Below are 26,729 nucleotides of genomic sequence, written 5' to 3' on the forward strand. Positions count from 1 at the left end.
CCCTCCTTTCCAGCTGGCGAGGCCTGACAGCCCACCTGCGCGCGCCGCGCCCACCGCACATCCCCACGCCGTCCTATCCCGTCCCGGCAATCCATGCCATCCCGACCTGAGGTCAAGGCCATAGTATCCAAGCTCCCTCCTCCTCCACACCGGCTTGCTCCTCCCCCCTGGAACAATTTTCCACCTCTCCAACTCCCCGTCGCCCTCCTTCTTGTTGCCGCTGCTGCTTCACACGTCGTTGTGTTTTTATCAATCGCCGTTCGGTTGGTTGGTCTCTCGAGGGATCCAGGAGCCTCACGCGTGCCTGGCCCCCCTTTTTGACCTTGTTGCTGCTGCTGCTTCTGCTGCTGTGCACCCTCTCCTTTTCGCGTGCCGCTTGTGTCCTGTGAGCGAGCTCGACTGCCGCACAAACGCCCTTGTGCTACCAGACAAACAGGTAAGCTTGGCATTGACTCGCAAGCTTTGAAACCCCTCCCCACGGCGCGCCATGCATCCCGTCCATCACTGCCTCTGCGACGGACTGTCACGGCTCTTCGCCTACAGTGACTTGGTTCAACGGCGCCGCCCCCTGATATAGCCGCCACCCTTGGCCCTGGAGCTTCACCTTGCTGACACGACAATGCAGCGTCGCGACGCCTGCCCCGCGAACTCGAAACATCATGTCGGACAACAAGGAGAACGTCGAGGTCGCTCCGCCTCAGGACGCGCCCGCCGCCGAGCACGCCGAGCCGTCGACGCCCAAAGAGGCGACGCCAACCCCCGAAGGAACGCCTAAGACGCCCAAGGAGACGCCCAAGGGAACGCCCAAGGAGACGCTCAAGGAGACGCCCAAGGGAACACCCAAGGCCAACGGCGAGTCCAAGGCCCCGGCAGCTGCTAAGCGCCCCGGCACGGCCACGACCTCGACCACGACCACCCGTCGCCCCGGCACGGCGTCCTCCGCCACGAGCTCCAAGACCGCGACGGCCACGACCTCGACCCGCACCGCTGGTGGCCTGGCTAAGCCGCCCACGCGTCCGCCCACCACCACAACGACGGCCGCCCGTCGCTCGACGGCTGCGCCTACGACCTCTGCCGCGAGCCACCGCAGCCGCCCCAGCGTGAGCGCCAGCGAGGACGAGAAGAAGCCGACACTGAGCTCGGCCGCCCGGCGGACTAGCTCCATCATGTCCAGTCCCGGCCGGACCACGGCCGACAAGAAGACGACCACGGCCACCACCACGGCCGCCGCGCGCCGGCCCACGACCTCTTCGACTTCTGCCACCGCCAGCCCGAGGACCTCGACCATCGCCTCTAGGACGGGCAGCACCGCCACCTCGGCGACGCGAACGGCCGCCGCGACTCGCTCCACTGCGGCCACGGGCACGACCGAGGCTCGCAAGCGACTCTCCACCGTTGGCGTGCCCGCTGCCGCCTCTGCTACCCGAACGACCACCCGCCCCGCTGCCAAGTCCGACGCTTCTACCGCTTCCTCCAAAGAGCTCGAGGACCTCAGGTCCAAGGTCGCCGAGGGCACCGCCGAGATCGAGACCCTTAAGGCGCAGATCAAGACATCGGAAGAGACTATTTCCGAGCTCCGCGAGCAGGCGGCCAACGCTCCTGCCACCAGCCAGGATGCCGAGGAAAAGCCCGTCGAGGACAATGATGAAGCTGTCGCCGCTCTCAAGTCTGAGCACGAGTCCGCCGTTGCCACCCTGGAGAGTCGCGTGAACGAGGTCCACGAGAAGCTGGAGGCGGCCGAGGCAGAACTCGACAAGCTCAAGACCGACCTGGCGGCTGCGATTGGCGCCAAGGAGGCGGTCGAGTCGGAGCTCGAGGCAGTAAAGAAGTCGCTCCAGACGATCCAGGCTGAGAACGACGAGAAGCTCCAGGCCAGTGAAAGCGCTCTGCAAAAAGCTCTCGAAGAGCAGTCCGCAAAGATCGAGGAGCTGCAGGCTTCCCTGACGGGACAGCACCAGACCGCCATCGAAGAGTTGGAGGCCAAGCACAAAGAGGAGCTTGCCAGGGGCCAGGGCGATGCGTCGTCGCAAGAGGCTGCCCTGACCGAGCTCAAGGCTGGCCACGAGACGGTGGTTGCTGACCTGCAAAAGAAGATTGACGAACTCACCGCCTCGCACGAGGCGTTGGAATCCGCAAACAGCGACAAGTCCCGCTCCGAGCAGCAGGCTCACAACACGCAAATCGCAACGCTGGAGAGCGAGATTGCTGAGCTCAAGGCCAGGCTCGAGGTGTCTGGCAAGGCTGCCGAGTCTACCAAGGGTGAGCTGGACTCGTTCAACGAGCAGCTTGCTCAGATCCAGAGCGACCTGACCGCCAAAGAGACTGCCCTTGCCACAGCCCAGGAACAGATTACCGCGCTCGAGGCCAAGTCTACCGAGGCGCACACTGCCCTGGCTGACAAGGAGAGCGAAATCTCGAAGCTCAAGGCCATGCACGACGAGCGCATGAAGAACCTTTCGCAGGACTACGAGAACGAAATCGAAAGCCTTCGTGGCGACGCCTTCTTCAAGCGCAAGTTTGAAGAGCTCGAGGCTCAGCACAATGAGCTCAAGGCATCATCCGAGGAGGCGACCGCGAGCGGCGGCCAGGCCCTCGCCGCCGCAAAGGCAGAGCACGCCGCCGCTGTTGAGGCCCTGGAGAAGAAGGAGAAGGAGCATCAGGAGACGCTCGACGCGCTGCGCGCGAGCCATGCCGAGGAACTCGAGTCCGCCAAGACCGGCGCGTCGGCGGACAAGGATGCTCACATTGGCCAGATCGAGACACTCAAGTCCCAGCACGCTGAAGAGCTGAACGTGGCCAAGGAGCAAAGCGAGGCTGCCCTCGCCAAGGAGCTGGAGGCCCTCAAGGTCTCTCACGCCGAGATTCTCGATGCGCTCCAGAAGGAGCATGCCAACGAGAAGGAAACCACCACGGCCGCCCACCTCGCAGAACTGGCTTCTGCCAAGGACGCTGGCTCCAGTGCCCATGTCGCCGAGCTGGACGGCGTCCGAGCCGAGCTCGAGGCAGCCAAGGCTGAGCTGGAGAAGGCGCAAGCCGAGAGCCTCGAGGCCGTGGAGGTGGCAAAGCAGGAGCTTGAGGAGAAACACTTTGCCAAGGTTGAGGAGCTCATGAACTTTAACTCGGATGTCATGAAGCAGATGGAGGCGAAGGGCGTCCAGGAAAGGCAGGAGCTGGAACAGATGACGGCGGACCACTCCAAGTCTCTCGAGGATGCCATCGCCGAGTACAAGAACAGCAACACCAGCCTCGAAGACAAGATTGCGCAGCAAGCGGAGGCCAACGCCGGCTTGGAGACGGCGCTGGAGGATGCACAGGAAGCTCTCGCCAAGGCCCAGGCCGAGGTGGAGGAGATGGGCCAGCAGCTCGCCCATGAGAAGATGGAGCGCATGACTGCTCTTGCTGATCTGGACGCCGTGAAGAGCGCCAAGCCGGACACCTCTGAGGCAGACGCCCTGCGCCGGGAGCTCGAGTCACTGAAGGATTCGCACGGCGCGGCAAGCTCGTCTGTCGAGGCAACGCTCAAGGCCAAGCAGGACGAGCTCGACGCCGCCCAGGCGCAGCTGACGGCCGCCCACGAGACGCTAGCCGGGATGAAGGACAGCCTGGAGCTTGCGCAAAAGGACCTCGAGGCACACAAGGCGGAAGCGGAGGCCCAATCCAAGACGGCGCAGGCAGACTACAAGGACCTGAACGACAGTATGACGGCACTGGTTGAGGAGGCCAACAACAACGCCAAGGAGCTACAGGCGAAGCTGTTGGACACGGTCAAGCGAGCCGAGGACATTGAGGCGCGAGTGAACGAGCTCGAGGCGCAGCTCAAGGTCAAGGAGGCCGAGGTGGCCGAGGCAAAGGTGAGACGACGAAGCGCAGGAACGTGTCGACGGTGACTAACCGCGACTGCTACAGGCGAGGGCCGGCAAGCCTAAGGGGCTGGCCAGCAGCCGATATGCCGACGCCGAGGGCGCCGACGAGTCTGCCGGGGCAAACGGCGACGAGCCGGAAGGTGAGGACGACGACGACGAAGACCACTCTTCAGCGGCATTGGCTTCGGTGCGAGAGCCCCTTGCTTACGCAACTGCTTGCCATGCTCGACTCGAAAGGACACGTGCTGACATGGATTCTCTCCAGCTAAGTAAAGCGCGCCTCACGGCGAAGCAGATTGACGCCCTCGACCGAGAGATGAGGGACCGCAACCTGCAGTAGGTGCTCTGCGCAGTTGGTTGGAGGGGCAAAGGCTAACGAGGGCAGGCTTCTCAACTCGATCACAAACCCGGGAACCACGCAGACGTCGTAGGGCTGAGGGCGGGGGGCGACGGACCCATCCGGCGTGAGGCCGGGGGCCGCTTTATTTCTTTTGTGTGTAGGCAGCGCACGCGTCTCTGGAAGGCTTTGCTCGAATACCCCTGTGCTTACCTCGAGTCAATGATTGGTACCGATTGCTTGGCCACGGGCGAAATGTGTTTATTAGCGGCGGAACTCGGTGTGACGGAGTGCGAGGCGACGCGGGTCAAGGCCACATGAGGGGGGGTGTTTGCTTTCCATTCTGGACGGACCGTTTTGACGTATATCGATGGTGACGGGAAACATGTTTAATACGAAGGAGCGTGTGTATGAGGCGCCGGGCGGGACGGCATAGCGATGCATGCACTGCATAGCAAAGCACTGCACAGCGCAAACCACATAGTAGCACAGCACAGCACAGCTAGTCGCGATTGAGCAATGACGATACCCCCTCATCCCACTCCGCCTTGACGTCCCGCCCTGATGCCCACTTTGTTTCTTCCATGACGCCTCCTCCGTTCCTGCTTGCTGATAAATGACGCCGGCATGGCTGGCTGGGATGTTTTAAGGTTAATCCGCCACGAGGGGGGCGCGATGGGGGACTAGGCATCTAGGGTAAGGGGGGACAGTGGAGGGATTGCTCCGCGGGCGGGCGGGCGGGCGGCGGGCGGCGCTGCTGCAGGGTCCCTTGGCTCCTTGCCGATCATGACATAGGACAAGCCCCCGTGGGACGGCCGGGCGGGCGGTGGGCAGGCTTTGGGGGGCGGGAAGGGTGTGTCGTGGATCGAGATGGATGATGGGTGAAGTGATGGATGACGGAGGATGGAGACTGAGGGACGGGCGGGCGGGCGGCTGCACGTTTTCTGTTGCGGTACGCGTATGGATGTGGGTTGGGTATGGACGTGGACTGACGGGGTGATGGGGGCTGAGGATTATACCTAGGATGAGGTTCACGAGAAGAGGCGGCGAACTTGACACCGCAAGGCATGTAGGCACAGACACAGGCAGCGCCGCCCAGCAGATACCTACCTACCCGCGTTGTCTACTCGAGGCCGGCATGTGAAGATCGCATGTCTTTTTCTCATTGTTGTGCGTTCCTGGGAGATGCCTCGGCGCGTTGGTTCAGTTTATATTCACATTCTCACACGAGCCTGCAATCCGGCATCTCAGTGCCGTGAACATCCCCCACGCCGTCCCGGGACAAGTAACAAAAAAATCAGCTGTTGTTGGGCGGGTGCATGGCACGCCTTTGCCGTCTTAGCCATCTACGAATATGAAGAACGCCTGAACACGCTAGTGGGGTTCTTTGATACAAATATTGCGGCAAGCCACTGCCGGCGGGGGGGATGGGAAAGGGGTCCCAAGGCAAGAAAGAGGGGGCTGAAGATCAACGGGAAAGCATGTGCGTGCGTTGCCCGTTATGCCCGTTGTTCGGTCTCGTTGGTGTTGTAGAACTTCCGCTGACCTGGGGACGAAGGGTGGCGGTCTGTTGGGCGGGAGGGAGAACGGGATTTGGCAATTGGCACTGTGTCCGGCAGTGTCGGAGCCGGACTCGAAGCCTCCAACACCACCACCACCTACCACCTACCACCACCACCACCACCACCACCGCCACGACGGCAGCAGCAGCAGGAGCAGCAACACCTTTTGGTTTCTGGCGCGCCCTGGCTGGCTGGCTGGCTGCGTGCCTCGGCTTCCAGCTTCCACAGACTTGAGGCTGACCAGAAGCAGAACCAACAACGTGTCGTAGCCAGGGGTCAGAGAGCCTCTTGTTCCCCCTGTGTGTGCTTGTTGGTAGGCAGCTCCATCACCGAAAAGTCGCATGTGCGAAGCATATGTATTTGCGGCTGCAGCTGAGGGAGATGGGACCCCTAACAAACAGGCTGGAACGAAACGGACTTTGAGCAGAGTGCCGTGATGCCGGCCGGGAGCGTGTGCCCGACCCGGGGGGGCATGGACATGGACATGGCGTCCGGAAGCGCAGGAAATGAATCTGGATGCTGAAAATGCAACGCCATACTGTAGCGCCGCGACGACGGGACGCAAAGCAAAGCCAAGTCAAGCACCCGGCTCACTAATCGCTGTGTAAGGATAGGCTAGCAGCCAGAGCCTGAACCCGAGCAAAATTTCCCTCTCCCTCTTCTTTGTCGGCTAGGAGGAACACGCGCCAATGTCTGATGTACGCGTGCTTGCAGAGTAATGTCCTGGCCATGGCGGCATATTAAACAAAGGTCAAGCAAGGGTGTCGCTGGCTTTGTCACGTCCCTGAAAGCCATCATCGCGGCGGCGGCGTGCGCGCCCGGAGCTGGACGAGGGTTGTGAGGGTGGCACGGGGGTGGAGGCGAGACGGCTTTCGTAGGCGCCGACAAGCCGACCGAACCGGGCCGCATGAATTGAAATGCCCATGGCCCGTCGGTCGGGCGCGAGAGCGACACGTCTTCAATAAAGACGCGGAACGCGGGTGGAACCGCCTTCTGGGTCCCCGGATAGACTCATGCCAGTCAGCTAATACTACTAACGTTGGCTATTGTTAGTATTACTGGGCGGGTTGCTTGGTTGGTTATCCATGTGAGCCATTGCTCTGCGATGTGAGTCGAGGGAAAAAGTGGTGTGCTTGTTTCCGTCCGTCTTCAGGCTGAAGGACGAGAGGGAGAAAAAAAAAAGGATGACGTCGCCGGGGCGGCCGACGCTGGGGCTTGCCGGGATGCTGGGGTCTCGGCGCCTGGAACGTCATCTTTGTGTGTGCGTGTGTGTGTGTGTCTGGTCTCAGCCCAGGATAGCTTGTTTGTTCCCACTCGTGGCCCCCCCCGGCTGGCGGCGCGCACTGTGTGCCGTGCCGGTGCTGCTGCTGCTTCAGCTACGGGACTGACCTTGCCTTGATCGACCACACTTCCCGAATTTGCACCACCACTATCAACCACGACGACGTTTAAACCTCCCGTGTCTCAGCTCTCTTCTCCCCATACCACCGACGAATCTCCCCAAAGAAGCGACGTTTTTGTCCAACCACTCACCTCTTTGCCTTTCTCTTCTTACGCATTAGTGAAGAAGCACGAGAGTTCTCTCTCCCGCGTGTGTGTGTGTGTGTGTTTTCGCCACAGTCGCAAGACAGACGAAGCGAGCTCCTGGCGACGATAACAACAACGGCTACGACAGCGACGACGACGAGCAACATACATACCTCGAGGCGCAACGCATGGATGGCGCGCACACGATCCCGCGACTCGAATTGACCTCCCGCACGCGCCGCGCGTAGAGTCGCCACCTCTTCTTCCTCCTCCTCCTCCATCCCCCCCTCGAGGGCCCGGCCGAACACACGGACCAGACGATGCCCGAGGTCCGCCGCGGGAGCCTGCACCTGCAGTCCGACCCGGCGCTGGCCAACGGCCTGGGCATACGGACGAACAGCGGCGGCGGCGGTGGAAGCGGCCCTGACCGGCCAGTCGTCGATACCAATGCCGCAGCGACCGACACCGCCGACCATGTCGCCAACACAAACACCACCACGACGGACAACAACAACAACAAGCCCGCGCCCGGCAGCGCCGGCGACGCACGGCGCGACGTGAGCTTCAGCGACGTGCCCCCGCCGCGGCTCGCCCACCTCACCTTCCCCCACCTCTCCGCCGACGACGTGCCTCCCCGAGCCGGCACGGGCCCGGGCTCCGGCCGCCCCGCCGGCAGCGCCACGGCGCCGACGTCGCCCATCTCGCCGGGCAGCCTCGCCGGCCCCAACAGCAACAGCAGCGGGCAGCAGCAGCAGCTCCCGGGCTTCGGGCGGCTGAGCGTCGACGCGCCCCGGCGCAGCCTCTCGTACGCGCTGCGCCCGCCCGCCCCGGCCTACTACGACTCGCGCGCGGCGACGCGGCGCGAGTGGCAGCGCCGCGGGCGCACCCTCGAGGAGTACTATGACGACAACCCGCAGCTGCTGCCCCAGCTGCCCTTCACGTGGCACCACGGGTGGCGCCGCTGGCGGCTCTTCATCTTCGCCTTCCTCGTCTTCGTCGACGCCTCGGCCCTGCCCATCGCGCTGTACTACGGCCTGCACTACGCCGGCCACGTCGAGGGCTGGATCATCTTCGCCGTCGTCACCACCATCTGGGGCGGGCCCACGTACCTCGAGTTCGCCATCCGCACCCTGCGCCTCATCAAGAAGGAGCGCTTCTACCGCCCGCTCGGCACAGACAGCCGCTGGTGCTTCGACATGCTGACCTGGGTCTCCGTCGTGACCATCACGGCCGTCACGGCGCTCTTCGTCGTCGGCAGCGCCCCGCACATTGTCTGGCTGCGCGTCCTGTGCATGCCCGCCCCGGCGATCTTGTACTGCCTCGGCGGCTCGCTGCTGCTGATTACCCTCTTCCACGCCATGGGGTGGCCTGCGCCGTTTCGCATCAGCTCGACGGCCAAGGGCGAGCCGGTATGTTGAAACCCAAACCAAACCCAATCCGCCGATATGTAGATATATGCCCCTCCCTCGTGGGCAAAGCATATGCTGACCGTCGTCCGTTTGCGAAACACCAGGTCCACCCCGGCGTGTACTATTTCATCGAAGACGTCGTGGCCGTCAACGCCGGCGCGGGCCGCCCCTACCGCGAGGCCCTCGCGGCGCGGTACCGCGCCAGCCCGCGCTTCCGGCGGATGCTGTACGTGCAGTCGCTCTTCTGGTCGATCCCCGCGCTCCTGCTGGCCGCGCCCCTGACCGTCATCGCCGTCATCCACCCGGTGCCCGCCACGGCCGCGTACGGCGTGTGCTGGGCGGTGCCCTTCCTGTGGTGCGCCCTCTGGGGCGCCATCTCCGTCTGGTGGTGCAAGCGCGACATGGTCCGCGAGCGCCTCGAGTGGGAGGCCGACACCACGGGCATGCTCGGCGGCGGCGGCGGCGGCAGGACGGCGGCGGACGCGGATGCAGATTCAGCGGCGACGGATGCGGCCATGCGGGAGGCCAAAGAGGAGGCGAGCCCGGCGCGGAGCGAGACGGCCGGCACGGGGGGCAGCGGGAGCGCCGGCGGGACGGCATGACGAGGACGAGCGCGCGCCTGAAGCCGCGAAGAAACCTGCGTAAATTTAGACGATGGAGGGAGGACGTGGGCAAGGGCGAGGGCGGGTGACGACGACGTCGACGAGCGCACGTAAAAAAGGCCCGCCATGCGTGGTAAAAGGGTGGGCGAGGTGCAAACTTGGGATATTTCGACACATGGATACCTCTAGCGACAACGGCAACAGCAGCAACAACAACAACAAAGAAGAAGCTCAGGCACATCATCAACATCATCATCATCAGCGCATGTACCACAAATATTAAAGAACCAATTTTTTTAATACTTCGGCCGTGTACCCCCTCTCGCTTCTGCGAACGCGTGTCGTTTGCGGCGGTCGCTGCTGCTGCGGCTGCTCCGCCACCGCTCGTCTTGCCCATTCAAGCGCAAGCGAGCATGCGCGTATTATTATTACTACTCCTCCTCCTTCTCGTCAAGTCCACCGGGGGGACGGGGGCAAGGAAAGGAAACGGAGCGCGCGCACGCGAGAGTCTACTACAGCTCCTATTTGTTATTTGTCACGCCAAGGGTCGTCGGTCTTTCCCCCTCCCTCCCTCTCTCCGTTCCTCCCTCCGTCCCTCCCGGCCGGCGGCCCATCACCGAGGAACTGCTGCGCACGCGCACGCGGTCATTACTTTGCGGGTTTTCCCCCCCGCGGAGTGCAAGTAGTAAGTAAGTAATAGGTAAGGCCGGCTGCGCCCTGTCAGCACGCGTGGACGCGAGCAAGTGGCCACCGGCCGCCCTCTGGGACACGAGCTATACGCGTGTAAATGAGGCGTCTACCGGGCTCCCTGGGTTAGGCAAGGTGCCGCGCCGGGCGAATTTATGAGCAAGCGAGAGGCATTGCATTGGCGAAGGGCGTCAATGGGCGTGATTGAGGGCACAAAATAAGAAGAGAATGACGCTGGGAATGCATCGCTTGCCTCCCTCACAGCACCGGCGGCGGCGGCGAAGAGAGTGTATCTCACTGCAGGGAAACCCTGGGTTGTGACTTCTTTCTGGAAGAAAATCCAGAAGAATTCTCCCCCAAAGAAAATTTTAAAAAAGCATACCAGGCCGACAAATGAAGAAGAAAAGCCAAATTACGGGCAATATGGAGAGTCCCGGAGCACGAGATGCCCCCGCTGTCGTCATTCGTTGTGTCTAAAAATTGCCCGTCTGCGCCGCACGGTCATCGTCTGCCTCAGGTTGATTCGACAGCCCGCATCTCCCACGCGTGAACCCCCACGATGCTGCAACGGTGAGGACGACGACCACCGAGGACGGCTGTCGACGGCAATGGGTGCCCCATGTCTCCTCTGGCTACGGTACCCGGAGGCGGCCATGCCTGGAGTGCTGAGGGACGGACGGCCATGCGTCCGGTGTGTGGTGCAAATCATGCTCATCCATGCCCGTGCCCATGCCCATGCCCATGCCTGTGTCCATACCCATGTGGAAGCTCCGATGGGGACGCGGGATGCGGACGCTTACCCTGGCCTGGACGATGCCCTCCTCCCCCTGCCTGCCTGGGGCACCATGGCACCCCGTGCTGGCCGGTGGCCGTGGGGGCTCCCAAACACACAGGCAGAGTTGGTCAATGCATGGGATGCTCTGCTTCAGCATGCGCCTCGCAGCTGTCAGTTGATTATTGAGGAGACCGGGTATGGCGTGATGTCACGTAGTCCGTGCTGGCCTCGTGGGAGCACCAGGTGGGATGCGAGCCTCGTCTCATAGGCAGGGGTGGGCGGCGTGCGTCATTGCCATCGTTTCAACTGACGCGCGACACTCGTCGACGACAAATACACCAACAGCATCAAACGGTGAGGCGTAGTGGTGGTACGGGGACGGATCCTCCCGCCCCATCGCACGTTGAACGATATAGACAGGATGACGATGATGGACCCGCGCGAGCTATTTTCAACGTGCTATAGCATGCAGACATGTGATCAATCTGTCGAATGGGGGGAGAAAGCGTTCAACAGCAAACGCCCACCAGCTCGGTGCATGGTCAAGTGGGCTCGACCGCTCTCTGGATCTGGAGCAGGGCAAACGTGCAATGGACCGGGCCAGCAGCGCAGCACATGCGCAATGTCGGCTTGCGGCCAGCTCTAGATCTTGGTACGCGGCCGCTAGAATGGCATCAGTGCCGACGCCATTGCAGTAGTAGTACGAAGGTAGTAGTAGTCCGGTTCAGGGAACCCGAGCGCCGGAGGAAGAAAACCCAAAATAAAAGAGGAGACCGGTGGAAGCACGGCGGAAGCAATGGATCCCACGAGTCTGCGCGCGGCACGTCGGCGGCGGAGGCGCGAGGCCGTCGTGATCGGGCCGCGACATACTCGTAGGTCTGTGTCTCGCAGCAACCGCGTCTTTTGCGTTCCCACGAGGCTCGCACAGGGCATCCAGAGGGGGGGGGGGGGGGTGGAGGGGCCTCGCACCGAGCTTGGCGGCTCTGCGTGATTGATAATGATACCCTCCTGCGATGGGTTCATGCAAAGCTTGCTTGTCCCCGTGAGCCTTAGCACTCTCCACCAGAGTCCACAGGCCGAAGACGACGACGACGACGACAGCGCAGACAAAGCGGACGAGCAACACGTGCGTGTGCGTCAGGGGAAAGTCTCCGTAATAAGCAACTAACGGCCAGGGGGGCGGCAAGCTTGGCGGTCGTACGAGCCTCTGCTTCGAATGGCGCGCGGAATTAATAACGCCAGTCCTTCTTCGCAGCCAAGTCTTATTGCACGGCCCCGACGGCTGTAAGTGCTCGTGAGCAGCCGCGCCCATACGAAGCACGGGCGCGGCGAGAGGCGAGTCAAGTCCACATTGGGAACCGGCCGAGACGCAGACCGCCGCCGGAAACGAGGGCAATGCAAACGACGGCGAGGCAAGAGGAGCAACAGTCATGATGATGTGACGTTCTGCTTCAGGAGCCCATCGCCGGGGCTGTCGCTGTGCGATTGGCCGGGGAAGGGCTTCGTCGGCGGAACACGATGCGAAAAAGTCAAAAAATCTCCTTCATCTTGTTCTTTTGCGGGCTGTTGTTTGCCTTGCTTCGACTCATGCCATGTCTGCGAATACGTCAGAGGTGGACGGAAGATGAGAGGGTCAGAGTTCCATGTGATGGGGCGGCGGCGTGGCAACTGGCTGGCTGGCTGGACCGGGCTGGGCTTGGAGGCACGCCTCCATCGAAATCAAATGGAAGGCAAACGCAGCGGGATGGAAGGTGAGAGAGCGAGCGTCGGCCAGCGAGACAACGAGAGTGTGTGCGGGTGCGTCGTTACATTGCAGATCCATCCGCCTTGTCTGGGCTGCTGTAACCATCAAAGGTCGACTGCTGAAGCTGAAGGTCCCCACGGAACCTTGGGAACCTCCATCCGGCTTGGAGTGGGAGGGTCCAACGCCGATGGCCGCCCCATGCCCCCCCATGGAATGCCCACGCCGCCGCCTGTGGCCACGCCGCCCAGACAGGGCAGGGCAGGGCAAGGCAGGGCAGGGCCTGCCAACCTGCGCGGTGAGGCGTGTTCAAGTTGCCAGGAACCTGGAAGGTACCTTCGCCATCCCACCCGCACGCCGATGATGCGCAGCAACAACGACGGCAACAACAGCCACCTGGAACAGCAGCAGCGGCCCATGGAAAGCACAGAGCAGGAAGGGGCCTGTGCTTGTGCTTGCATTTTCTTCTTGATGAGGGGTCTGCAATAAGGCCACCTGCTGCCCAGAATGGAAGGCTCGAGTCTCTCCATTGAGCCCGACTTGGTGCTGGTGTCGCACGTTCGTACCCGCGAGGTTTCCAACCTGACCAAGTCCCTCGAGCAACCAAAAATAGTACTTTGCCGCCTTGACGGCATCGCTGCAGAATCTAGGTACCATGCGAGATAAACAAGGTATTAGCATTGATCGAGTACCCCGTAGGTGCCCAGTGCCTCCTTCTTGCTGCGGCTGTTGTGGCAGGAGCCGACCAGGAGCTGGCTGGCCTGGGGCAGGTGCAGGTGCAGGTGCACGCGCAAGTGCAGGGTGCTCGGAATGCGACAGGAAAGAGCCACCAAAGCTTGGTCAGGCAGCGGAACGCAAGGAAGGAAACACTGCGGAGTACCTGCTTTGTACGAAGTACGACGCAGGTCACCTTGTACGTAAGATACCTAGTATCTTACAGCACAGCCGTGCAAGCCCTCGTGAAGAAGGGCGAGGAGAACGTTGGAAAAAAAAAGACGAGACGCTCGTCGCCCTGCTCGACGACCCTGTCGAACTCTGCTCGTCTCATCCTCTTGTCCCGCCCGCGCTACCCAGCTGAGGTGCAGTCGGCTTCGTGAGCCGTCGCCTCGACATACTCGCACAATGCCTGCGGCGCGCATTGAGTCGCGACACCTGTCGCTGCTGGCTGAGCCTTAAGGCGGCGCGCGCAAGACGGGAGATCTGACGGGACCTCGACTCCCATTCAGCCCACCAGGGCGGGCAATTTTGATGGAAAGCCTCCCGTCGCGTCCCTCAGGCGCCCTCCTAGCGCCCGTTACGGAATAGGCGCCCTGAAACGGTCGCTGGCGCGCCCCTCACCTCCCTCGACTCGACTCCTCCCCTGCGCCGGGGCTGCGCTGGGCGTCGCCCGTTTTCACCTTAATCTCACCTCTGAGCACCTCGCCTCGCCGTCGGTCGACTTGCCCCCCTTCCACGGCTTCCACGCGACTCTTCGCCCCCCCCACGGCCTCACTTGACCGACCAATCGCGATGACCCGGTGGGAATCGGGGCTTCCCCGATGCGATGCTAGGGACTTTGACCCCGACCCGACAGACTTGACAGCTCTTGCTCGAGGCCCTGACCTTGCCAGATTGACGTGGCGTGCGTCCACACGGGGCTCGGCTGTGCCATGCTGGTTGCTGATTGTCCCGCACGCCGCTGTGGCATGAAGCTGGCTCCATCGAGACGGGGTCTGGCGAGAGCAGGAGCAGAGGGCATCGTCACCGGAACCCACTCGGCACGTCTCCATCTTTGCAGCCTTATGGGAGCCTCGGCATTCGCTCCGAGAATGGCCAACGTCCTCGGTGGAACAGAACCTTCTTCGAGCCCATCTACGAGCGTTCTTTGCCTTGAGACGGGGCCACGCGAGTCAAACCTCCCCGTCTCGTCCTGGGCACGCGGGCAAGTATCAGGTCAAGACATCCACGGGCAAACCGTCTGGATGGTCTCTTTCATCTGGCCACGCCCAGCTCGCCATGGGCCACCCAGGCGACTTCCGTGTGATTGGCGAACTGCTCGTCGTGCCATGCCACCCGGCCGACTTCCCTCCTAACCCTACCCCGGTCAATATGCCTTCTCGACTATGGGCCTTGGGGGGGCCATGCTCCTTGCCCTCGCGCTTGCCAGCACGCGTTGCGCCTCTGTGTCCCAACTCGGAGCCCACGGGTCACGGAAGTGCGGAGCAACAGGCCACAATGTCCGGAGCGGCACCTATACCTGTACCCACTCGACGGAGGTTTTCATGAGCACACCTCTCGGGATCTTGGGACGCAGGAACGCAGACACCACACGCCCTGCTCCATCCGGCTTTGGCTGCCAGCCCAGCCCGCCAGCCGGCCAGCCCAGCCGGCCGCCCACCACCCTGGCGAACTTGCGTGGGATACCTAACTTATCGGCTACCCCTCATCATCTGAACGCCTCAGACCTTTTGAAAAGCGTGGATTAAGGAGCTTGTGCGAGCACTTGCGTCGTCGCCGTTGCAACCCCGGCCTGGCCTGGCTACTGCATCGCGCACTTGCACGGGACAGATCTCGCCCACCTCTCCAGCTCCGGACAATCTGCTTCTCATTGGCTGCGGCGACCAACCCACCCAGCCATGCCATGTGTGTGTGCGAAGCACACCCCGTTGGCGGGCAGCAGCTACGTACGTGAGGTACGTTGGTACGAAGCACCTACGGAGTACGTATGTACGTGCGTCCTCCGTGCCAGATATAGCCCGGGTCCCTCATCAACCATGTGCTGCTCCGCCGGTCCGCGGTTCTGGGCCCGGCTGCTCGATGGGGATCTCATCTGCCCATCCCAAACGAGTTTCATGTACCATACGCCCCCTTTGCTTCCTGCAAAGGCGGCTCCTGGGACTGTTTGATGCGCAACAACCGAACCGCAGATGGCATGCTCTTGGGCCAGCTCTGCCCGCCCGTCCCTACCCAGTCGAGAGCAGGGGACACTACGAGACTTGGCTCCAGACGCCTTTGTCCCGACTGGTCGACGGCCTACCACATTGAGTCGCCATCGCCATCTTTCTGGGGCCGTCATGTCGCTTCCCGCCTGCCTGACCCGAGCCTAAACCAGACTATCTACGTGGGGGCTCCCCCCCCTGGTTGCCAGACCCGTCCTGATGCCGATTCCACTGCAAGGCAAGGGTACTGTAATGTTGCCAGCGGGCACAGACCGAAGTCCGAGATTTAGAGTCCCTGGATCGGCTCCGTGAACTCATGCGTAGACGAATCAGCGGACTGCTTCTCCAAATAGCAGGCGGTTGCTCGAGGCGCCGCGGCTCCTGCTGGACCGTCGGGCGGGATTTGCCGTCGCAGACAGCTATGCTGCGTTGTTCCCTCGAGGATTTTTCTGACGCCATCGTACATCAACCGACGTCCCCGCGGCCGATGAATCGAGCTGTCTGACTGATTGATACAAGCCACAGAGATCGCGCCGTTCGGCCTTGGTCATCCTCGTCGACGTCCAGCCACCCGCGAGCGGAATCTATCCGGCCAGCCCGCCCACCCAGTGCCGTCGTTTTCCACACGCACGCAGACGGACGTCTTCAGCTTCTGGAACCTTGAACCGTCATCTACCGTCCCGCCAATCCCTGGCGGTAGCGTCGTGGTTCCCTGTCGTCGTTGGGGGAGGGGAACCTTTGCACCCAGTCCAGGTCTCTTACTTGCTTGCCACCGCCACAAGGGCTCTCTCCGACCTTGGCCTGGCCGGCTCGCTCGCCCGAGGCCGCGTTGCGTGCTTGCTTGCTTGCCCGCCTGCCTGCCATCTGCCTGGTCGCCCGCTGCGTCGGCGGCGACGAGCTGCCTCTTCTCCCACCACCCCCCGCAAGGGGCACCACCACCCAAGACCACAGGACCGCGCCGCTCGGGGGGGTCGACCAATCCAGGTCCGCGGCAGGGAGGGCTCTACAGCGGACTGCCGACTCATCATTCGGGCTGGTGGTATCAGAGGGGGCTCAACGCACACACACACACATCTTGCAGGCGGCCCGCATGATGGTAGTGTAGCCCGTTTTGGCGTCTTGCTCGTTTCGTGTCGCCGCGCCCACCCCAAGGCCGTGGCTTAACCTCTATCCACAGTTGGTTTTATCTGGGACGCCTTTCCTGGCGAACTCTCGATCCATCCGCCCTTCATTTCCAGAGGACGACGACCAACTCGAGACTGTCCAGGGAGCGCACCACGCGTCTCTCTGCCTACGTGTATCTGCATGGGCCTGGTACTTGACTGCCGACAACCAGAAGGCTTGCTTTCTTGGGACCGCAGCAAACTCGACCAACGATCACGACCCGACCTCACCATGGCTGGAAATGCCGGCAACTATCTAGATTTGCCTTTTCTTCAGCCAGGGAGACATGCTTCGACTTTCCAGTATCTCGGTGGCGGCGAGCTGCCTCTTGCGGCCGACGACCCGCAGCAGTCGCCGCAGCAGCAGCATCTGCATCACCAGCAACAACAACAACAACAACAGCAACAACATTACAAGTTCCAAGGCGATCCGCAGCGACAACTGACCCTGAGACAAGCGCCAATGCATGCTCGAGTGGCTATTGGCAAAGAAAAAGGTGCGTCGTTTGGGTTGTTGCGCGAAAAAATTCAAACCGAGTTGCCGCGTTGTTGGGTGCTGACCAAGCCAGACCGCAAGCCGATCGATCCGCCTCCCATCGTGCAGTTGTTGGACAAACGGCATGATGGCAAAAGCGGACTATACGACAGTACGTGACGGGAAAACCCTTTTGATCCGGAGCGTGGATTCCTAACCGGTGCTGACTTTTAGGCCCCTACCTGTTCATGACATCAATGCTGGTCCCGGAAACGTATGGCGAAGCGTCCAACGATCAAGACGTGCCGTCAAATTACCTGGTCGGGTCTCTCGCTTCGTCTATTCACCGGCTTAGGGACACGGATAATGTCGAGGGCGGTTTCTTCGTCTTCGGGGACCTTTCGGTGAAGCGAGAAGGGAGGTTCCGGCTGCTGTTCACGCTGTACGAACGGGACCACCACAGCTCGATGCCCAGTTTCAACTACGTATCGGAGCTCGTCACCAACGTCTTCACGGTGTACCCGACGAAGCTCTTTCCCGGAATGGCAGATTCCACGCCGTTAACGCGGACGTTCAGCGACCAGGGAGTCAAGGTGCGGCTCCGCAAGGACTCGAGCGGCATGGCGGCGAGAAAGCGGAACAGGAGCGCCACTGAAGCCACCGACAACTACCTCGAAAGGCAACCGAAACGCTCGTCATACGACCGAGACTTGCCGCTGAGCAGCAGCAACTATTCGCTTTCCACCGATCTGAGCCACATGGACCCGATGGGCGGGAGCCACGGGGTGGTCAGCTCTGCGCCGCCGAGCGATTTCATAAACGCGCCGGACGCATTATCTACGACGAGAAGCGCGGGCATGGACCTGCAGCTGTCGACCAGCGGCTACTACTTCGCGGGGCCGCAGTACTACTAAGGGGGGCTATGGTGGCACGACCGACACCCCCTGAAAAGTCGGGCGAAAAGCATAGAAAATAGATTATACCCCTGCGAGTCGGCGTTTGTGGGAGTTGCAAAATGTACATTAACGTCTTTATAGTTTGATTTCAACAATTCTAGGTTTTCGAGATCCTTGAATAGGCACACGCGGAAGCGCCCTCTTTTGCCGTTCCTACCGATGTCCTCGAAGCGACGGTGCTAAAGAAAATCCGGGGTGACGGCTACGCGGCGCGCAAGAACAAAGACGATTGAAATTGGTCGGAAACTACTCTGATGCTGGTCTCAACATCAAGACGGTTTCTGCGTCGACGGGCCCGTTCCACCGGGACAGGTCTGTGATGATGGTGGCGACGCGGCGAAAACCGTTCTTCTCGTACAGCGGGGCGCCCTCCTCGCTGGCCTCGAGGTACGTGGGGAGCCCGAGGCGGTCGGCCTCGGCAGCGAGATGCTGGAGAAGCATGGAGCCGGCGCCCCGGCGCTGGTGGTCGGGGTCCGTGTGCAGGAGCTTGAGATCTGGGGCAGGTTAGCATCGGGGATTTCGGCGTCGCAATATCAATGGGAAGGTTTTCTCTGTTTTTTTTTTCCCCCATTGGGGGAAGAGCATGAGCAACATGCCGTGCTTTGGTTTACGGATTAAGGGGGTTTGGAAGAGGCTTATGGATCGGTTGTGACTTGAGACATTCATGTGGGACGGCCAGGGGCTGGAGAAGGAGGCAAGATGTATGGACGCGTAGATGGATGTACGGAAGTACGGATGCAGGGCCACGTACATGCATGCGGCTTGCCAGCCATTCGGGCGAGCCACTCGTCGCGCAACCTCCCAAAGAAGAGCTCGCACGCCTCGGGGTTCGTGCCGGGCCCCCAGGCGGGCCGCGGGGGCAGCGAGTCGCGGGGCGTAGTCCAGAAGTAGCACATGGCGAAGGCGACCATTTCGCCGTCGGCGCCGCTGCTTCCGTCACCGTCGCTGCCCACTTCGCCAGCGGCAGCGGGAGGGATGTCGGGGTCGACGACCTTGAACCAGCGGCAGGCGGCGGGGTCCTCGCGCAACTGCGTGAGGAGGGTGTCGACGCGGGCGGCGTCGGGGCTCACGCCGGGGGCCGGTTCGGGAAAGGGGCCGGGGAAGAGGGCGACGCTGCTGCGGTTGGGGCCGTAGGCGCGCTTCTCGATGGCGACGGAGCGGTGGACGTCGGGGGCGGAGGCGGGGAGGACCTTGAGGGCCATGACTGCGGATTATCGGCGGCGGCGGCGGTTCGTGCTGTCTGGTTGGACCGTTGGCGCAGATGAGATGCTACAGAAGGTACGACTCGGGGTTCCTTTGAGACTGAAAGGGGAGCGTGGTTGGTGACGCGTGTTGTTGGCTGCACGTTTGATTTATACCTATGCCTACTTATTATGTATGTCGTGTAAGTAGTGGCCAGGCTGGCGATCGGCCGGGCGCCTTTTCCGTGGGCTTCGGCTCCGGGGCGCGCGTCGGCGAGCCAGTTTGGGAAAGTCGCCGGTCGCGCGCGCCCCCCCTTGATCGGGCGGCGCGCCTGTTCCCAGGTGCGCCGGGGGAAGCCGAACAACTGGTGCCCCGCAGTTTGGGGACGGCTTTGGGGCCGGGCCACGGGGTAATGTTCCGGCTGATTCTACGACGACGGACTACCACCCTGTGCGGGGCGGTCTTATTTGCACGACTGAAGGATGGTTTACTGCATGGCTGCACTTGCTGGGTGCCTTTGGTTCTTTGGCTGTGGCTTATCCTTTGGCGCTGTGTTCATACAGAGGGATCCAGGTGTACTGGGCTGATTGTTCGTCGTACATGCCAAGTATAGAGCCGCCCGTGCACGAGATCGCCGGACGAGAACCTGGAAGAGACAGCACTCGCCGCCACGGCCTCGCAGCATTTGCAAGTACAAACCAGCTTCCAGGCAAAGGTGGTTTTTTTCATATCTAGCTCTTCACATCTCCCGCTACTCGCTTACAGCACTTTGACATTCATTGATGGCCCGATTTGGCCGTGGCGGGTGGTGACTAAGCAGACTTTCCCGGCACTAGCCCGCAGAGCCGCGCCACGGCCACTGATTGGCAAAGGCAGAGAAAAATCGGAGCTCCCGAAAGAATCCATCGGGCCGGGCAAGAAAAAAAGGGCTCTCTCTCGTCACTCTTCTCTCTCCTTGCCCCGTCACCACTACCACCGCTCTTGGCCTCGAGCACCGCCCTCCCACGCGTTCACCTCCCCTTCCCCGCGGGCGATAGCGACGACCTCTGCGACGGCATTGAAGCCACTGCTACGACACCCCATCCGCAGCGCCGTTTGACGACACCCGCTCCTCCTCCCCGCGGCGTCGAGTAGCCTCCCGGGCTGATATCACCACCTCCTCCTCTTCCTCCACAACCACAACCACAGCAGCAGCCATGGATCACGGTCGCGATCCCTGCCCCTGGGTCGTCCTCAACGACTTCGGTGGCGCTTTCTGCATGGGCGTACGTTGACCCCGTAATATGCATGCGCACGAGCATGCGGCGCCGCGCTGTCCCCCAAGCCGGGTATCATACGCCCAGAACTCGCAAGCTAACGCGCCAACTAGGCCATCGGCGGCACCATCTGGCACGGCATCAAGGGCTTCCGCAACTCCCCCTACGGCGAGCGGCGCATCGGCGCCATCACGGCCGTCAAGATGCGCGCCCCCGTCCTGGGCGGCAACTTTGGCGTCTGGGGCGGCCTCTTCTCGACCTTTGACTGCGCCGTCAAGGGTATCCGCAAGAAGGAGGACCCCTACAACGCCATCATTGCCGGCTTCTTCACCGGCGGCTCCCTCGCCATCCGCGGCGGCTACAAGTCGGCCCGCAACGGCGCCATCGGCTGCGCCGTCCTGCTCGCCGTCATCGAGGGCGTCGGCATCGCCTTCTCCAAGATGCTGAGCGGCACCACCAAGCTCGAGGTCCCGCAGCCGCCGCCGAGCATGGAGAAGGCGGCGCTGTAGTGTTTCTTCTCCTCGGGGGTTCATCTGCGACGGCCACGGCAGGACGATGACATATGACGACGCCGTTTGGACGAAACCGCAGTCGCAGCCCGGCATGGGCTGCGCGGGAAGCATACACGCATAGCTGCCCGCTCCGGCCGCGGCCACGACGACGCCTCTCCCAACTCATTGTACTACAAACTACATGTGTTTTTTCTATTTATTTTTATTTCCCGCCTATCAATTTCTTCCACCTCTATGCTGGTAATTTGCCTGCGAGGTCAGCGTTCCGACACGATGAGCGGAGCAACGGTCTGGATAGTCGAGAGGTGGGGGCTAGCACGTCCCCCGTCAAGCGTTTGTGTCTTATGGGAAACGGGACAAGGGATAAAAGAGGACGGGAGCGAAGTGAGGGGAGAGAGGAGGCCGAACGGAAGACACGCGACGCGACGCGACGCCAGACATCGACATCATCATCACATACGGGGCTGGTTCATAACTCGACTCGCATCGCACCGGCGTTTACTGTGTACTATAAATGGTTCGGCGGGGAGGGAGTATAGCGTCACACTGGAATGGGGATGGATGGATATCTTGGTCGTCCCGAGGGGGGGAGGGCGCGAATTGAAAAGGGGGCGCGGAGGGGGGTGTGATACGATATCAGCCGGAGGTGTATGACGGTGGGGAACGGAGTGTCGACTGCATCTGATCGAATGTACAGCGAATACAAGACACCGATACCGCATGCTGCCTCTTCCACGCGCGACTGACCTCTGTGCATGCGGGTATCGCTTCTAATTAGCTCTCGTCTAGCAAGATCTACCACTCTACCACGCCGAATCTACACGCTTATGCGCGCAAGTCTTTCTTCTCGACGCCCTTCTTCTCGACGCCTTTCCGCAACAACGCCCCCCTCCCCGTCCCGCCGCCGACATGACCTCCACTCATGCAACTACGGCCGGTCCTCATCCGCCGCCCCGTCCGTCCACACGCTCATGACAGCCTCCCCCGCATCATCGATCCACGCGCGGTACATGCCCCCGCAGTTATACCCCATGACGACCTCGCTGCGCGCGGCGAGCACCCTCCCCGTCGCGGCGTCGCGGCGCAGCGCGCACTCCACGCCGATGATGCCGCCTTCGCCCTCGCCGCGCCGGCCCCAGCGCGCGCCCGCGCTGCGCTGCAGGTCGCCCCCCGGTCCCGCCACGGCGGCGAGGGCGCGCGCGGCGGGGAGGGGCCGCAGGCGGGCGAGGCAGGCGACGGTGTGGGCGGCGGCGGTGCGCAGGAAGGAGTCGCCGTTGCCGGTGCCGGAGAGGCCGGTCGAGCGGGTTGTTATGACGTTGCTGCGGTTGGGGTTGTGGTTGCGGCTGTCGTAGAGAGGTGGGTAAGGGGTGGTGGGAGGCGGCACGGGCGTGTAGAGGAAGGGTGTGGGGAGGCAGTCGGCGAGGAAGCCCTTGAGAGGGCCGGCGAGGGTGATGCCCGCGGGGGAGCTGGCGAGCGCGTCGGCCGCGCGATCCCACATGGACTTGCCGCCGCTGTGCCCCCGGTGATGATGCCCGTGCCCGTGCCCGTCCTCCTCCTCCCACTCCTCCGCCCAGAAGCCCGCGCCGGGGACGGGCGTGTCGCCGATGCGGCCCGTCAGCTTGTTGGTCATGCCGCCCGTGCTCGTCGCCGCGCAGATGACGCCCCGGTCGTCGAGCGCGACGGCGCCGCAGGTGCCCTGCGGGAGGTACTCGTCTGGGGACCACGTCGCCGTTGCCGTACCCGTCGGGTAGGCGGAGGGGTTGGAGGAGGCGGCGATATGTCGCTGCTGCTGTTTCTCCCGCTCGAGGGCCCGGATGTGCTCGTCCCACCGCTGCTGCGTAAAGTAGTAGCTCGGATCGACCATGGCGAGGCCGTACCGGCGGGCGAGCTGCTCGGCGGCGCGGCCCCAGAGCATGGTGTGACCCTGCGCGGAGGGCACGTCCAGCTCATCATCATCATCATCATCATCGCGGCCTTCATCATCATCGTCATCATCACCATCGTCGCCATCATCTTCAACACGCACCCTCTCCCGCCGTTGGCGCGTAGCGTCCATCTCCGGCACAAACGACGACGACGACAGCCGATCGCCGCCGAGGTCCGCGTCCCCGCGCTCGAGCAGCGCCTTGGTCAGCAGGATGGGGTTGCGCACGCGGCGCAGGCCCGACACGCCGACGCCGCGCTTGGCCCTCCCGCGGGAGACCATGACGGAGGCCTCGAGCTGGTTGATGCCGTCGCGCGTGAAGACGGCGCCGTGGCCCGAGTTGAAGAGCGGGCAGTCCTCGAGCTGCACGACGGCGTGGGCCGCGATGTCGAGCGCCGACGGGCCACTCTTCTCTTTCTCCTTCTCTGACAAGCCGCTTCCTCCTGCTCCTCCTCCGCCGCTTACGTCGCTATTCATAAACGCATCTGTGTTTCGCACCTGAGCGGTTCATAAAGTCAGCGGAGGGGGCTGGCTACACACCACACACACACTACACCCAGCGTCACAACGCAACACGACATCATCATCGCGAGCAGAACAAAACCGTGACAGGGGATTTTCCTTGCTGCGAGGGGAACGGAACGAAAGTGACGCACAATCGTGAGCAGCGCGTGGCGGTACTCGTCGTACTTGTCCGCCGGGTACCCCTTCCGCTGGATGTTGCCCGCGCCGCCGTGGATGATGATCCGGGGCTTGATGCGGAGCCGGGACGCCGCCGCGGCGGTGGTGCGGTCTGGTGGCAGCTGCGGCTTGTACTCCATTGCGGCTTTAAGGCGGGGCGCGTCAAGGGATGGATTCGAAATGGTCGCGTGTGCGAAGCGAGTGTGCGAGTCTCTATGGTCTATCGGTGAATGAGGTGCGAAGACTGTGGGTGAGCTCGGGGGAGACAAGCCGGGCGTCTTGTAGTGGGCAGGTTGACGATGTCGGAGCGGGGCGCGGCGCGGGGGCCACTCAGCCCGGCACACGGCACCGACCCGACCTACCCAGTCGGGAAAGTCCTGCTTTTAGTTCACAACACTCCGCTGGGACACTGCCTGTCCGAGGCCCCCGTCGAGCAAAGTATGAGATGGGCGTTTATTACGGATAAATATCCCTGCCCTTTGTATGTACTTGCACTAAATATTTTGTAACGTAGTTACCGCGCAGCTCGGCAATCTACACGGGTGCCACCCAAACCGACCGACAAAATCAGGCGCCCATGCCAATGCTATCAACGAGGAAGAGCGTGAAACTCCGGGTATCGTTCCGCGATTCCAATGGGAACGCGCCTCTGCCCCGTGCCCAAATGCGCCATGTCTGGATCAAACTATCCAATGCTGTTCCCACCTCGCCCAAGTCATATCGCGTTGTTCTCGTACAATCTCACTGCCGTCTAGTGAGCGGCAACCAGTCCGGCAGCAAGCTTCACGGCTCGGTTGACGTCCTTTCGTCGCACGCCAGGTGTCCTTCCCAGGCATACTGACGTACCAACGATTTCTGTCCGCGGTCAGTCACCTCGTTGCATTAATCACGGGGCAGTTCGCCTACCATTCACCAACATATTCACATCGACCGTGATCTTGGCCCTCGACCAGGCCGGCGTCGGCTGCCAAATTCCTTCCAGACCAGGAGGGCAGATGAAGGATGTGAGGCTGTTGGGAAAGTCCATGGCTCCCGTTGTCACACTGTTGTGGAGCACGGTCGACATCGGCCGCGTGTGTGCCTGTATATCCGCCGCCGACAGCCCATGGTGTGCGGACCCCGGGCTGTTGTTCCCCCAAGTCCCAGCCCCGGCTGGCCCGCTGTCAACGCTCCCGTAGCCAGAGTCGCCGGACAGCATGCTTGCGTTCCCAAACGTGCTAGGCTCGCGAGATGCAGAGTGTCTCGGGACTGGCGATGTGTCGTCTTGCAGCTCGTCGACGATTACCTCGGCCTCGACAAAATCGGCACTCTGCGGTATGGTGATTCCGATGTGGCGCAGATACGTCTCGATCTCGTCCGCGTCAAAGAAATTGCCCTCAAAGCCGGGATACAGCATGCGCATGCGATGATCTAGCCGGTCGTCGCGAGTGGCTTCGACTTCGGCACTGAACGGACCCATGGAAAACCCCGTCATCTCAGTCGGCCGAAAGAATTCACGGGCACCCTGGTTTCCGATGGGCAGCGACCCATCATCTGAGCCATCCACTGACGGCACGCCGCTTGATTTATCGATGAAAAAAGTGCCAGCACCACCGAGGTTGGTAAAGGGAGCCTTCCAGTGGCTAAGCCCCTCCTGTCGGGTCCGGCTCAGAGACAGACTAAGACGGCGAATAATGGCGTCGCGGGATTCGAAAAATAGGCAAAAGCCGAAGACGGCAGCGTATCGCTCTGGCGGCGGGTTGGCCATCGAAATCAAGCGCAGCCCAGCCTCCAGAGTGGCTCGTTGGACCCGACGGCCGAATGTTGCCTCATGGGCAGCGTATGTCGACGGTGGTGGCAGCGAGGCGTAGGGGTCGGGGCTGGCCAAGTGCCCAATGAAGTGATTTGAAGATGGTTCCATGGAAGCATAGAACGGGAAGCTGGCGTTGCTGGGGGTGGGCTGCGTGACAACCTCGTAGGATAACGAGCTTGGCATGTGGATGGCGGGAGCGGACGGCGAGATATCGACCGAGGCACCTTGTGAATACGGCTGATGGTGGTGGGTGGCGATTGGAGGTGGCTCGAACCTCGAGTACTCAGAGCTGGAGCCAGAATTCTGTCGGCCAGGCAGATGGGGATCTGGCTGGTCCTCGGTGTCGGCAGACGGAGACCTATTGCTGCTGGCCGAACCATCCTGAGCTGTTGACGGCGACAGGAGATTATCCGCAAGTGACTTGAGACGAAGGGCAACTTGAGGAGCGGAGGCGCTTCCACCATCTGCCATGAGGAGCTTGTAAAAGTCGCCAAACTCCTTGCTCATGGCTGCGTTGGCCTTTTCGAGTTCCTTGACCTTTTGCTCGAGTGAGGAGATGGCGGTGTCCTTGCGGTGACGGTAAGCTCTCTGCGCAAGCCTAATCTGGGTGCGCCGGCGGTCCGCAGCCGTTTCGTCCTTGGTGTCGAGCCGCGGCCGGCCTCTGGACCGCTTCTTCCTGCCCTCCTCCTCGTCATTGTCGTTGCCATCGGTATTCATGTCTGCGGCATCGGCAGGCTTGGACCGCTTTCCGGTCGCCGCCGTGGCACGCTTGGCTGACCTGGGAACCCTTTGCTGGGCATCTAGCTGCTCAGTAGGAAAAACCCCTTCGAGGCCGTACTGCTGGACACCGAGGATGGGAAGATCGGACGTCGCCTGCATCCTGCCGACGTCCCGTGAGGGGTGGGGTTGAAATGACAAGGCTTGGTGCACCACGGCGTGAGTGGTCACTGTGGCCATCCGGCGGGGAGGCTGATTCGAGTGGTAGTCGACGCCAGGCCAGCTCGAAACCCACAGATTGCCGACAACGATGTCGGCGACGCTGTTCGAGCGTTCTGGAAGTTGTGGAGGCTGCGCGGGTCGTGTTGCGTAGGCTGCAGCTGCTTATATGAAGGCTGGCGTTGCCGGGTCTCGGCGGGGCGGGCGCCAGGCACGGGTAAGCAAAACGGCTATGAAGCGAGATGACCGACAGTGCCGAAAGTTTGGCTGATGGCGCTCCTCGAGTGGCGGTCCGGTTGTGGTGCGGGTTGGACGGAGCGCTCACCCCGGATGTCGGATGAGCCGTGCGAACTGCTTGTGTCAAGCGCGAAGTGGCAGACGACGTCGCAGGGGCTGTCTTGGAGGAGCAGTTGAAGGCATCGATGAGCGAC

At 62.1% G+C, this 26,729-nt stretch overlaps 7 protein-coding genes across 7 annotated transcripts; 4 read left to right on the forward strand and 3 right to left on the reverse strand.

Moving 5' to 3' along the window:
• Positions 1 to 659: 659 nt before the first annotated feature.
• On the forward strand, positions 660 to 4,203 carry PLICBS_007763 (uncharacterized protein; the record flags this gene model as incomplete). The annotated part of the gene is made up of 3 exons (XM_018321228.2): positions 660 to 3,851; positions 3,907 to 4,050; positions 4,129 to 4,203. The coding sequence occupies 3 exons, from the start codon at positions 660 to 662 to the stop codon at positions 4,201 to 4,203; spliced, it is 3,411 nt and encodes a 1,136-aa protein (XP_018181125.2).
• Positions 4,204 to 7,609: 3,406 nt separating this feature from the next.
• PLICBS_007764 (uncharacterized protein) lies at positions 7,610 to 9,300 on the forward strand (the record flags this gene model as incomplete). Its single annotated transcript, XM_018321229.2, has 2 exons — positions 7,610 to 8,698; positions 8,803 to 9,300. The coding sequence occupies 2 exons, from the start codon at positions 7,610 to 7,612 to the stop codon at positions 9,298 to 9,300; spliced, it is 1,587 nt and encodes a 528-aa protein (XP_018181126.2).
• A 7,747-nt stretch (positions 9,301 to 17,047) lies between these two features.
• On the forward strand, positions 17,048 to 17,973 carry PLICBS_007765 (uncharacterized protein; the record flags this gene model as incomplete). Its single annotated transcript, XM_018321232.2, has 3 exons — positions 17,048 to 17,081; positions 17,154 to 17,231; positions 17,294 to 17,973. The coding sequence occupies 3 exons, from the start codon at positions 17,048 to 17,050 to the stop codon at positions 17,971 to 17,973; spliced, it is 792 nt and encodes a 263-aa protein (XP_018181129.2).
• A 288-nt stretch (positions 17,974 to 18,261) lies between these two features.
• Positions 18,262 to 19,217, reverse strand: PLICBS_007766 (uncharacterized protein; the record flags this gene model as incomplete). Its single annotated transcript, XM_018321233.1, has 2 exons — positions 18,262 to 18,509; positions 18,767 to 19,217. The coding sequence occupies 2 exons, from the start codon at positions 19,215 to 19,217 to the stop codon at positions 18,262 to 18,264; spliced, it is 699 nt and encodes a 232-aa protein (XP_018181130.1).
• Positions 19,218 to 20,393: 1,176 nt separating this feature from the next.
• On the forward strand, positions 20,394 to 20,962 carry PLICBS_007767 (translocase of the inner membrane; the record flags this gene model as incomplete). The annotated part of the gene is made up of 2 exons (XM_018321234.1): positions 20,394 to 20,462; positions 20,567 to 20,962. 2 exons carry the CDS (start codon positions 20,394 to 20,396, stop codon positions 20,960 to 20,962), a joined length of 465 nt encoding a protein of 154 aa, XP_018181131.1.
• A 931-nt stretch (positions 20,963 to 21,893) lies between these two features.
• Positions 21,894 to 23,710, reverse strand: PLICBS_007768 (uncharacterized protein; the record flags this gene model as incomplete). Its single annotated transcript, XM_018321235.2, has 2 exons — positions 21,894 to 23,387; positions 23,546 to 23,710. The coding sequence occupies 2 exons, from the start codon at positions 23,708 to 23,710 to the stop codon at positions 21,894 to 21,896; spliced, it is 1,659 nt and encodes a 552-aa protein (XP_018181132.2).
• Positions 23,711 to 24,321: 611 nt separating this feature from the next.
• PLICBS_007769 (uncharacterized protein) lies at positions 24,322 to 26,241 on the reverse strand (the record flags this gene model as incomplete). Its single annotated transcript, XM_018321236.2, has 2 exons — positions 24,322 to 24,425; positions 24,477 to 26,241. 2 exons carry the CDS (start codon positions 26,239 to 26,241, stop codon positions 24,322 to 24,324), a joined length of 1,869 nt encoding a protein of 622 aa, XP_018181133.2.
• Between the last annotated feature and the right edge of the window lie 488 nt (positions 26,242 to 26,729).

Source organism: Purpureocillium lilacinum, assembly GCF_023168085.1.
Source record: "Purpureocillium lilacinum CBS 284.36 DNA, scaffold_5, whole genome shotgun sequence".
Lineage (NCBI taxonomy): Eukaryota > Fungi > Ascomycota > Sordariomycetes > Hypocreales > Ophiocordycipitaceae > Purpureocillium > Purpureocillium lilacinum.